At 29.7% G+C, this 13,461-nt stretch overlaps 1 protein-coding gene across 1 annotated transcript in view; it reads left to right on the top strand.

Annotated features, from left to right (window-relative positions):
- Nucleotides 1–29: 29 nt before the first annotated feature.
- LOC136982333 (ATP-binding cassette sub-family C member 4-like) overlaps nucleotides 30–13,461 on the top strand; it is a 106,328-nt gene continuing 92,896 nt past the window's right edge. Inside the window, exons 1-3 of the mRNA XM_067278808.1 lie at nucleotides 30–98; nucleotides 4,240–4,329; nucleotides 12,265–12,428. Coding sequence (XP_067134909.1) covers nucleotides 57–98; nucleotides 4,240–4,329; nucleotides 12,265–12,428 — 296 coding nt within the window. The 5' untranslated portion in view covers nucleotides 30–56. The remainder of the gene's footprint in view (nucleotides 99–4,239; nucleotides 4,330–12,264; nucleotides 12,429–13,461) is intronic.

Raw genomic sequence — 13,461 nt, 5'->3', positions numbered from 1 at the left:
CTGCGATTTCTTTTTTTATAGTGAATATTAATGGGTTTACGACAGAATTATATTCAATGAAACTGAAAGTAGCTTTCTGCACACTTGTATATAGAAAGGTGAGTAACAATTATAATGTATTTTAAGTAAAGTGTTATTGTTATATTATTCATGTGTGGTGTATTGTGATTAAATGGATCGAAGAAATTTAAAAGAATGCTATCTGCAAAAAATTCTTATAGCAATCGATGATCTATTTTCATTCAAATTAATTTGATGAAAATTGTGAAGCAATGATATATTACTGAATATACTCAATAAATTTGAAAAATCATCATTTTATGCTAAAGTTTCTATTAAGGAAAGTTTGTTCATAAACATACTTCAGTGATACTTTGCTTTAGCTGACCTCTGTCAGTGATACCTCGCTAACAGATAACCGACAATTGAAACGTTGCACTATTGCATGTCATTACAATTAACCGTACTTAATATGAACTAGAATGTTACACTTCATGAGTTTTTTTATGGTAAATACATAAATATAATTATGACAGTTGGATCTACTATTATTATTATCTGTTATTGGGCAAAATATTCAGAAGAGGGCAGAGAAATGGGAGAATTTCAAATGTGATCTTTCGGTGTACTGATACAAGAGTTAGACAGAAGTTTGCTTACCGATGGTTGTTGTTAAACGCATTTAGTAATTTTGAACCAATTTTACAGATGCGCAATGTTCGTCTACTATAAAGGCGTTTTATAAATATAATGATTATATCACAGCGACAGAACAGTTATTTTACCGTCATATTAATTAACAACCATTAAACTAATCATGTCATTATATTAAGAACTTTCAGGAAACTAGTTTCTCAGTTAAGAAGTTTCCGAGTGTAGCAAAAACCTGACATACTTTAGAAAATATCGCGAATGTGAAAACTCGTATCAAGGGTAGTCCACACCTATCTGCATTCCTCCTTGTAGTTTGATGCTTTAGACCAGTGATTCTCAACCTTTTTATCGTCACGGTACACTTTTAATAATTTAAAAATTTAGCGGCACACATGGTGACTTCGGTAACAAACGGTGACATCATAACAGTGATTTTTAAACGCACTTGGTTATTTAGGTCAGGTTTTCGAAACGCCCCTTCGTATGTATAACTAATTTAACCACTTGTCTGACGTTGCTTATGTATGTGTATTTGCAGTGGCGGCACACTTCAAAAATCTCGCGGCACAGTTGTTGAGAATCACTGCTTTAGACAGAAGAATTTACCAGATTTCATGGTTCCAACAAAATGCAGCTCAGAGAGCCAAAATATCCATGACTGCTGTAAGAGTTCTTTTCTGCTTGTCATCAGAAGAAATAATAATATTCGTTGGATTAAAAGATTGCCTGATGTGTCTTCATGTAATATTTTTGATGATATTTGAAAAGCAAGTACACATTAATGTACCACACAATATCGCTGAGCCAAAACTTATTTTTGGAGAAAGAATTACTATAATACTATTGGAAATGTTGCAGCGTTTATTGGTTGGTATGCACTCAAGTGGATAGGAATGCCTCTGCACAGATTGACGTCACATTGAAGATGTCGTTTACAAAAATTAAAATGCATTTTAGTTACTTTTAATGTGATACAATTGTAATTTTTTAAGTAAATAATTTCTTTGAGTAATTACGCTTTCGTAATCTCTCGTTTCTGTCCCACTCTATACAATAGTGACAGGGTAATAAAAAGGCTTTACGTTATTATCCTAAGCAAAGCGAGTCAAGTTCATCTTATTAATATGTATCATATTTTTACGTGGTTTCTCTTTGATTTAGAAGTCCTTTGAAATAAATTTATTTTATATAAGCCACTGCTCTCACATTAGTATAAAGCTATAAAATGACCTTTTTCTTTTTAAAGTCGCATCGATGATCAAAGCTCGATAGACTGTATACATTCAATAAAACTACTCACTCTAATGAAAAAGAATTAAAATTTTATTCTTTTTTGGGCTGCAATTTGAAAATGTTGTAGTTCTATAAATTTCCACTGTTGTCTCTCTGTCATTACTTAGTCTCGAGAAAACAGTTAGATACGTAAAAGCAGAGACACGATCTGGAGACCTTATGAAAAGAAGATTCCTGTACAATAGATGTACAAGACTATACATAATAATTTTTTTCAAATCGGTGTCATGTTACTTCAATTGAAAATTTTTCCTCTGAAAGGAGTTAGATGAATGACTACATGAATCTTGCTAACTGAAAACGTATTATAAAAAACACAATAGTAAGTTGAAATGGAAAGCATATATTTTAAATTAAATAAATTAAAAAATACGATTAAAAATTATTTACTGTGACATCACTACAGTACCGGGCTATAAGTGCTCGCTTGGTAACATAATATATAATATTGAATAATTTATTAACTAATTAATGATTTATTTAAATAATAAAAACTTTCTAAAATGTTACAGAAGTGTGCTGAAAATCATGTAAATCATTGTTCGTCTTAAATCACACAATTTGATAAAATTAACACTTATCACAAAAAAAAAAATTAAAAAATATCAGAGAATACAACGAAATCAAGCACGCGGCAGTTTGGATCACGAGTTTTTTTTCAGCGGCTAACATCTTTTTTAAAACTGTGGACATGGGCAGTCAATAGAAAAAAGAATCTTGTTTAGTTATAAAAACGTAATAAAATAAAATAGTAATATTTAGTTATTGAAAGAGTAATATGGAATATTATATGCTGAGTGTTAATATTAGGATTATACAATAACTGAAAAGATCTCCACTTCATGAATGCATTTAAAAACTTGATAGAGAAATATAGTCTAAAAACTCAACATAAAAAATGAGAATAAAGCATAAATATAATAATCATAATCCCGAGAGACAAAATATTTTATTGCCTTATATCAGTGGTCCCCAATCCTATGCCCGCGGGCACCATAGCGCCCGCCGATCGTTTTACGTGTGCCCGCCGCTGTGCGACCACGATAAAAATAAAAATATTTCGGTTTTCAATAAAATGCTATGTAAAAGTTTTTCGTTTTTAATGATTAACCACTCAAAAGTAGAAATGGCGTCCAACACAGATAAAAGCACAAAGAGAAATGCGACCGATCTCTTTTTCCCCTCCGCCAAATCTTCACCAACCAAATTTCCCATACCTGAAATTAAATAAACCGGTCCGTTCTGAATATCATAAAATCAAAGTACAGATCACAACTTACAGATGAACACCTTCACGATTGCTTACGAGCATTAATATCATCATACTCTCCTAATTACGAAGCAATGGCCAATGAAATGCAATGCCAAAAATCACATTTACTTTCAGATTTATATTTTTTATAAAGAATTTTTATACTCTGTATATTTTGTATGCATTGTTTAGTAATTACTTGTTTTGTAAAAATTATTGTTAATAGTCTTGTGTATGTTTTATTACATTTTTAGAATTAAACGTTTTCTGTATATTATGTGTATGTATTATTAACTATGTCTAAGTATAAATTCACCTTGAAAAAATAAATGGTGCCCGCCGTCCGGCCGGAATTCTAGAATGTGCTCTTAGGTATAAAAAGGTTGGGGACCCCTGCCTTATATAATACTTTTGCCAATACAAAAATTAATGTTTATACGTATTGTAAAACTGATTGTATGTAATAAGGTAAAAATGCTGAATGACTTATAAAACAATACACTTTTTTCTTTTATTATATTTTTACAAATGGAACATTGAAACAACAAATTATTAGTTATCAGCATAAATTAATACTTTAAAATATTAAAAATGAAAAATAATAAGTATGTAAAATAGAAAATATTTAAACCAATATTAAAATTAAAAAAATTGAAAGTAAAAATTATAAAAAGATACATACAAACTCAACACTACCTACCATAGATCCATACTCTGTGAGTGACTTGTTATGTGCAGTACTTACATTAAAATAAGAAAAGTCCAAGTATGTAGTAATGGTATTAAATAGTGGTTTTCATTAATAGACTTTTCCATTTAGATGCTTGTTAGCAAATTTCACCTAAAGTTAATATATTATTTAAGTACTTTCTTGTGTGATAAAGTTAATTGTAATAAATTGAGTGAATGAAAAAATATCATAAAATTCATTAGTTTGTTTAGGGAATTTACTGAGAATTATACTAGTATTTCTTCATTGAGATATAATATCCTATATTCTTTACGATAATATTTATTTTATATAAAGCCTTTATATGCAGGCAATTAGGTTAAGTCCTTCTTCTCTGGGAAAATCGAATGTGGGACAAATGGTAAATCTTCTAGCAAACGACGTCGGCAAATTTCAAAACGTAAGTTGAAAATAATCTTATAAACTATAATACATTTAATGTACACTCGTAATCCCGTATATTTTGTGTACGTATTATAATAGCTTAATTACTATTAACAATTTAAAATAACAAATAAGGGTAATTCTGACACGAGAAAAGCTCAATGACATATGGTCTTATTCAGACTACTTTTAAAGCAATACTGATCATTTCAACGTGAAATTCAATACCAACAGTTTGTAAGAGTTGTCTTCTGAGTGATCGTTAAATTGATTTGATGAGAATCGTGCTCTGATGGGTTTATCATATGTAATCGTTTAATATAATATTTTTACTGTTTTAATGTTTTCATGTGGCTATATGTATAAAATAAAAATATCTTTTTATACATAATTGTAATATATAAAATAAAATATTAATAGTAATGCATAATATTAGTTATAATAAAAATAATAAAATATTATGTTATTTTTTCGTCCGATGGTTATTTTTAAGTTTAAATATTTACAGACAAATTCGCCCAAGTAGGGATCCCCATCCATTAGTTTTTGTTCCAGAAGATACATTCTCGGCGACCGACCTTTCTTTTTAGGCTACGAGCCGTCGAAAAAAGCTAAAAAGTCCAATTTAAAACACAAAAAAGTTTCCAATTAAAAATAAAATATTTTCTAAAATCGGAACTGGTGATGGACGACTGTCCTTGTTTCTCCATCTTGCCTTTTCGGGGTGTTTCGTCCTTTTATCCACAGAGAGGAGAGCGCTGGAAAATGCTGATTAAAAAGGTCCTCCTGGCGACGATATTTCACATTTATAACTTGTTATTTTTTCCTCCGATGGTTATTTTTAAGTTTAAATATTTACAGATAAATTCGTCTGTAAATATTTAAACTTAATTGAATTTGTCTGTAAATATTTAAAATTAAAAATAACCATCGGACGAAAAAATAACAAATTATAAATGTGAAATATCGTCGCCAGGAGGACCTTTTTAATCAGCATTTTCCAGCGCTCTCCTCTCTGTGGATAAAAGGACGAAACACCCCGAAAAGGCAAGATGGAGAAACAAGGACAGTCGTCCATCACCAGTTCCGATTTTAGAAAATATTTTATTTTCAATTGGAAACTTTTTTGTGTTTTAAATTGGACTTTTTAGCTTTTTTCGACGGCTCGTAGCCTAAAAAGAAAAGTCGGTCGCCGAGAATGTATCGTCTGGAACAAAAACTAATGGATAGTGATCCCTACTTGGGCGAACTTGTCTGTAAATATTTAAAAATAAAATATTAGTAATAATGTTTTTCAATAAGAAATTTCTGTATACCCTATTTTTCAGATTGATATTCAACGTTTTATTTGCTTTCAGTCTTAATTTAAATTTATGTTGGTAGATAATTACAAATGAAAAGTCAGAATTATTGAAAAATGCAGGATTTCCGTATGTTTTTTTACTTTAACTAAATTCCTGACTTGTATGCTATTCGAATGTTGCAGACATTGCTTTATAGTTTGTACTCGTAAATACTCCTGCTAGCCTCGGAATTAGGTATGTTTTATTCAGTCTAATGATACTGTAACTCAGTGCGTCGCTGCAGCTTGTTTAAGGTGATTGTAAAGTCTTTAAAAACGTTAGTGAGCTGAAATGATCTATATTTGGACTAATATTTATCTCTATATCAAATGTTTGGTTCAAGTGTTATAAGAATTCATATAATTGGAAATTCATCATTCCGTGTGAAAAATTTAAGAAAAATATGTTTATCACACAGAGAACGCATTTGTATTTATTTTAATGTTCTTACACTGTGGCACTAATAAACCACAGTTCTCACGTGTATCATAAATTTAGTTAAGACTAGTCTACACATTGTGTTAATGGAAGTTATACTTAATTAAATAAAATGTCACATAAAACTGAATGAAAACTAATGTTCATACTATATTGGTTTTCTCGTTTCCATCTTTGTTTCAGTTTCATTAAAACCATAAATGAAGCTAGATTGTTTTACGCATTATTTCATTATCTAATGAAATTAATGACAAAAAAGTTGTTCATCGCTCACGGTAGGATTGAAAATAATCACAGAAGAATGGAAGGTTCAAAATGAAAGGAAGGTTTAAATAAAGACTAGAGAAATTATTTACGAATGGACATGAACACTTGTTTGAAATTACTATTATTAGTTATACCAGAAATACAAAGAGAAGATGCAACAATGAAAAGATGTCTCGCAGTTTGTGAGAGACTGGTTTGTGTTTAGATTTTTAGTGACAAGTAAAACCTACAGAGATCCTGTATACACTACTGTAATATAAAAGAAAAATGTCTTTGTCAAATCATTCCAGACACTTGTCAAAAATATATAAAGTGCTAAAATATTACTACTTAATGATAAGAAAATTAACAGTAGAAATGCTGTGTATTCTAAAACTGTATCTTCTTTTATCTGTTTTGTATTGTCACGACTAGATAGACACTGGGCTTTTCTGACATCATCTTTATGCGGAATAGCCTATAGGCCGTGACGCGTTTCGGGCATAAGCCCCACTTCTGTCAGCTACGTAATAAAACATAACATGAATTTATCATATTACAAATTGTTTACATTATAATACGTTACAACGTGCCATTAATTTCGGCATATCTTATAAGGTGGTGTTAACATGTATACATCTTGTTTAAAATGACTTATTTACAGTTAAATTTATTTTACTGTTAAAATATCTTTATAGTTTAAAATACGTTCACAGTTAAAAGTACTATTTCAGTTAAAGTTTCTTCACATTACACTGAACATCATCTAGCACATACTCTTTACGTCTGTGTTAACGAGGTTCTGCTTAATCTCGTTCGCATATTAGCATCTCTTTAAAAGCATTTATACGACAAATTAATCTTTTTAATTGTTGTTATCATTATTATTGCTGTTGATAATATTATTATCTTTATTATATTAATTGGCAGAGCTTGTCATGATATACATAGACCAAGAAATCAATAATATTACAGGTATAAAATTTTATAAAAGTTACGTAGATGACATAATTATTTTATACGGCCAAACAATAGTAAAAATAGAAGTCAGGATAAATAATCTAAATAATAAAATTAAATTTAAGATAGAAAACGAAACCAACACAGAAATAAACTACCTTGATATAGTGATAAAATGAAGGAAAGAGAAGCTAGAATTTAATCCATATAAAAATCCAAGCGAAATTCAGAAAGTCATAAATTACAATTCAAATACTCCACAATATATTAAAAAAAACATATTTAGTATGGAATGTAAAACAATCATAAACAGAAGAAGTACAATGCAAAATAGTAATAAATATATCAATGAACTAAAAGCTAAATTTCAATTAAACGGTTATTGAACAGGATAATAGAAAAATGGAAAAGTAAAATCAGCAATAAAAATCTCCAAAACAACTAAAAAAAAAAGCACCAACATAAGATATATAGCTTTCCCTTATATTCAAGGCTTCTTCGAAGAAATAAATAAAGACTTAACAAAGTAAATATAATACTTGCTCCAACTTATGAAATTTGCAAAAAAAAAAATACAAACAATCAAACATTAACCAAGCAATAAAATAGAAGAAATATATAGCACAAAGAATGCAGTCTAGTCAATACCATGCATTTGTGGGAACCCAAAAAACTACATAGGAGAAACTAAAAGGAAAGTCGAAACACGACTAAAAAAATATATCGCCAATTTGAAACATAAAAGGATATTCACTTTTTTTACTAACATTGCACAACAAACAATTGTAATATAAACAAGGATGACGTGAGAATTTTACACAAGGAAACAAATTGGTACAAAAGAACATTTAAAGAAAGTTGCGAAATAATAAAAAGCTAAAAAAAATAACATTAATAAAAATTTAAGCGTTAAGATTTATGACAATGGTTTAAAATTATTATAATAAAGATAATAATATTATCAACAGCAATAATAATGATAATAATAGTAATAACAATTAGAAAGATTAATTTATCGTATAAACGCTTTTAAAGATATGCTTTTATGCTAACGAGATTGAACAGAACCTCGTTAACACAGACGTCAAGAGTATGCGCTAGTGATGTTCAGTGTAAAGTCAAGAAACTTTAACTGTAATAGTATTTTTAACTGTAAATAAGTGATTTTAAAAAAGATGTATACATGTTAACACCACCTTATAAGATAACCCTAAAGTAATGGTACGTTGTAACCTATTATATATAAACAATTTGTAATATGAGAAATTTATGTTGTTTTATTATGTAGCCGAAAGAAGAGGGTCTTATGCCCGAAACGCATCTCAGCCTTTAGTAAAGATGATGTCAGAAATGCCCAGTGTCTATTTATGCTGTAACAATACAAAACAAGTAAAAATGCTATGAGAATATTATAAATCAACTTAATAACAACACCTTTCAGCACATAATAAATCAAATTATGCATTACTTTATAACAAATAATGAGAGATTCGTAATAAAATTAGAAATAACTGAGTATGATTTGCAATACAGGTATACCTCGAGTTACGTCGTTTCCGATTATACGTCGTTTGCCAAAAAAGTATATGGAAAAATAAAAATTAAGTTTTAGTCAGTTTATTCGACTTTAAATCTGTCCGCCATAAACATTGAAGTCGTAATATCACTAGAAAAGCGTTGAAAGCACATACAATCACATTAAAATATGTACATTTACAGTAAATGTTAATATAATCATCGTAAATCCTAGGGAACGAACCATGAAAACATCTGTGTTTCTGTGTTGTCGTCTTATTTAGCGGTCTTTAAGTACTCATTATTGGCGTTTCCTCCATTATTGGCGTTTAGTTACGACGTAAGTTGAAACTACGACTTACGTCGTAACTACACAAGTAAATTCGACTTACGTCGTTTTTCGACTTACGTCGCCTCTCCTCGAACCAATTACCGACGTAAGACGAGGTATACCTGTACCAGAATTATCAAAGCTTAAAGTTTTTTTCCATGTGGTACATGGATAAAACATCGTTGGCTGTCGATAAAAAAAATGATTCCAGTGGGCTCTGTTGGATAAGCGCGAAGGAAATATTGTGATATTTAAAATTGCTGTTTGAAAAGTACACCAGTATGTGTCCAGTGATAGGGTTTATCTCTTTTAGTACAATTTATACCTTCGAAGGCATGATCAAATTCTCCATTCTGAAACATCATAAAATACCAGAGAAAAGGCATGTAAAAATCTTCTGCACCAGTCCAGAACGTGCGATCTTATAAACTTTTAGTATTTTTTTTTTATGATATACTGGACGAATAGAGTTAACTTTTTTCTAACCTTATCTTTTTTGCTCTACGATTAATTTCTTGTAATTTATTGACGAGAACTATACATGCTTGATTCTTCTAGTTTCTGTCACTGTAATTTTTTTACTTACTTTTCATAGGCAAGTATAACTGATATAATTTAATGATTTTAGTAAAAAATTCATGTCACCAATTCTGTGCGTCTGGCTTGTTCACTGCATAAAATATAGTTGAAAAGAAAATGTAACATAACAATTATTCAAGTCAAAAAGCAACGAAAGACTGAGTAACAACGTTAGTCAAAACGAATTTGTCTACATATTACAGCCTATTGACGATTTTCAAAAAAAGAAAATTCTGTAGGCATTTAGAATATCACTAAGCAGTCTGTCTTCATTAAATTCAAGTAAAACGTCCGTTTTCTTGTGAACATACAATGATTTCTCCAATATATGTTTTCTTGATGAAGTAAAACATCTAAAAAGAAATTATAAGTAGACCAGGCTATATAAAGCACATTACAGAATGCTAGATCGTGAAAAACGGAACTCGCCATATCTAGTCGTGAAAAATATGTGACATTAAACAATGCATAACAATGAAGTAGGAAAATGGCAACTGAAATTTAGTAACTTGGAATTTTGCTATCCCGGGTAGATAATTGTGGCAATTTATAGCTTCCATAAAAATCTCTTTTATTGGGATTATTTTTTATTACAATTAAACTATTGTTATTCGTATTCTTTTTGATATTAAATCTTCAAGCCAAAAATAATTAGTGGTAAAAATCGAACTATGACGAAAAAGGTGTTATCACTAAATTACATGTTATGCGCACAAGGCACAAGGAAATTCACTTTACTCTTACATTACCTTGACGTTTGTAGCAAGAATCTGGCTGTAGCTGATTTGCATGTAAACGCGCTGTATTAGAGTTGCATGCAATAGAAACTCTCAAATAAACATAAGTCAATATCAGAATTTTAAACTTCGTATAAACCTTCTATTTATTGGATTTATGGATTTAGACATGACTAAAATTTTCATAAAATTTCTTATTAAGACGTTTTTTAAAATTTTTCACAGAAAAATATTTAATATTATTTAGTGAATTTATATTTACAATATTATAAATGTTTAATTTTATAAATAGTTTCATTTCTTTTATCCGATTACTGCAAGCATATTACAAAACTAACGCATTTATTATTTTTTTCTTTCAATTACATAGCAGAATTGAAAAGTACGCCTTTTTCTCTCACACAGTTTTTTTTAAAAAAATAGTGTGAGGTCACGTAAGCAACAAGTGTGTTTAAAACGGCATCTCTTAGCACTGTACAGTTTACAGAACTTGAGTTCTGTGGTATAATTGTTTTCAAAGAAAGCAATGAATCGATCGCAAATCATGGCAGAAATGTTGAAAATGCATTACGAAGATCGCGTGAATTATTCAAACATTTGACCATTGCAAAAAAATGATAAAAGAGCCTAGGCTACGAGCACCGATCTGACTGCAAGGACAAAAAGGTACAGAAAACTTTACGGATCTAAATTAGCAAATTTTAGTTAAAACCACGTTAGAATTCTGATATATGGTCCTGTGACATAGACTGTTTATCTAAAAGACGACAATTACCAAAATATTTTCAAATTGTAAAAAGTAAAATATAACATAATTTTAAATAGGCCTATAGGTATCCCTCGTATAATACGACAATTACATTCAGAAAAGGTACGGCGTTACGCGAACCCATGCTATATGGTACATAGAGTTAGCTTTTAAAAGTAAACAAAAGTATACTATTGTCAGAAACAGAGCTAGTTTTTATTTCAACGATCTTATTCGTGCTTAATTTTTGTTTTAAAGAAAGGGAGAATTATATCATTTAACAAATTCAACAGAAAAAACTTTCCAGTATGTCTCACACATGATACTTCTTTTTCAGGTGAAAAATATTCCGATAAAAAACTACTGGTAGAAGAAAATGTCAAAAAAATGTTTTGCTGCTTTTTTTAATCTATCGAGCTTTTCGTAGTGTTCAACTATTCGCTGATCAAGAGACACTTATCCTGCATTGTCGATACTTTGTAACTCGTTACCCTTTTAGTCTATCAATGGCATAGAACCAAATTCAATGCGAGTCCTGAAGAGATTTTTCGAGAAAACGACTTTTAAGCATGTTTCGAGTATCGGTAAAACGTTGACATAAGTTCATTGCTATCGGAGAAAATTATTTCGATAGAACAAAATAAATTTTCTTAAATTCAAATCTTACTTTTTATTTAACCATTCCCGATACTAGTCATTACAGGGGTATTTATGCTCACTGTAATCTTTACACTTATTAGTGTAAAGATTACATGAAGCAGTGAACAAGAACATACAAAAAAATGCATAGAAAATGCACAGATACAAAATATACAACAAGATCTGCATCATGCATATCACTTATAACTTATAAAAGTTTTCGAAAATGCAAATAACCGGAAGTCCGCCATTTTCAATAATCTGCAAAGGTTTTGGTAAAGGTAGATAGTGGTAGAAATACCATCGGTACAGTAGCTATTGTACACTTAATATATTCGTGATTTATTTTATGATCTTCAAAATAATTATACTATAATTTATATTACTTTTAATATAATTATTTCATTTATTATAGAGAATTTTTTCCCTTGCAACTCTATTTACGTCGTTTATTCTCATCATTATTTCAATACTGATGTTGTGGCAATATTATGGATGGACTATTTTAATGGGATACTTAGTCATATTTCTCTTCGTTCCTATACAATTTGCTTCGAGTAAGCTATATTCGAAATTGAGGTAATTATTGCTATAAATTATATAACTGTAAAGTAGCTGTAAATAAAACAAATAAATCATACACCTTAATGAACTATTTTTATGGTTTTAAATCATTCATCTTTCAGGCTAATAGTAAACGATAGACGTGAAATTGATAAACAGTCAAACCTGTTTTTATGCGCTCTTTTTATGTGCGATTTTTATTTGTGCGATTTTTTTAATGCGAATTTTTAATTTGTGCGGTATAGTTGGCGACTAGTCTCGTGCGATTCGTCATGTCTTACGTTGACTTATTATAGCTAAATAAACTTATTATAGCATAAATGCACTTATTATAGTAATATTATTGCATGAATATGCGAAAAATAAAATAATTTACTTTTTAAGTCAACAAAACACCACCTGGACAAAAATATGTAAAACAGACGATAGACGAGACGATGCAGTCAAGTGCTGACATCTGTTGTCAATAAATTCTATTTCGTACGGTTTTGAGTTATTTTCTATGTGAGACTTTTTTATGCGGTCCCTGTTGACCGCATAAAAAAATATTTTTTAAATTGTGTGGCGAAAACTATTATTTACAGCCATTCGTGAAGTTTCGCGAGATTTTTTTTATGCGTTTTTTTTAATGCAGTCCCTATCCCCCGCATAAAAACAGGTTTGACTGTATTTAAAATCCATAAAATATTATATAGGGGAAGGTGGGGCAAAATGAGGACATTAAGGTTTGAAAAGTCATAAAACGGCAACCACTTTAATGAGAACAATATTTTTTTTATTCTCAGCAACTACAACATTTGGTAATATATAATACAAAATTTAATTTTTAAAAAACGTTTTTAAAAACAAGAAAATTTAATACAGTAGAGATTCGCAAATCGGAACCCCGGTAATCGGAATCGCCGGTAATCGGCACGATTTTCAGTCGGACTGTGTCGTGCTGAATCGAACGTTTTGATACTAAATTTACTTCTAAAGTATAATTTTCATGTTTTTATATTCTTCAATATATTTATTTTGTTTGTACAAAATGCAGAAATAATTTTTA

Source organism: Centruroides vittatus, unplaced genomic scaffold (genome assembly GCF_030686945.1).
Source record: "Centruroides vittatus isolate TY-2023 unplaced genomic scaffold, ASM3068694v2 contig_82, whole genome shotgun sequence".
In the NCBI taxonomy this organism is placed as follows: Eukaryota; Metazoa; Arthropoda; class Arachnida; order Scorpiones; family Buthidae; genus Centruroides; species Centruroides vittatus.
This window is presented reverse-complemented; position numbering and strand designations above follow the sequence as displayed.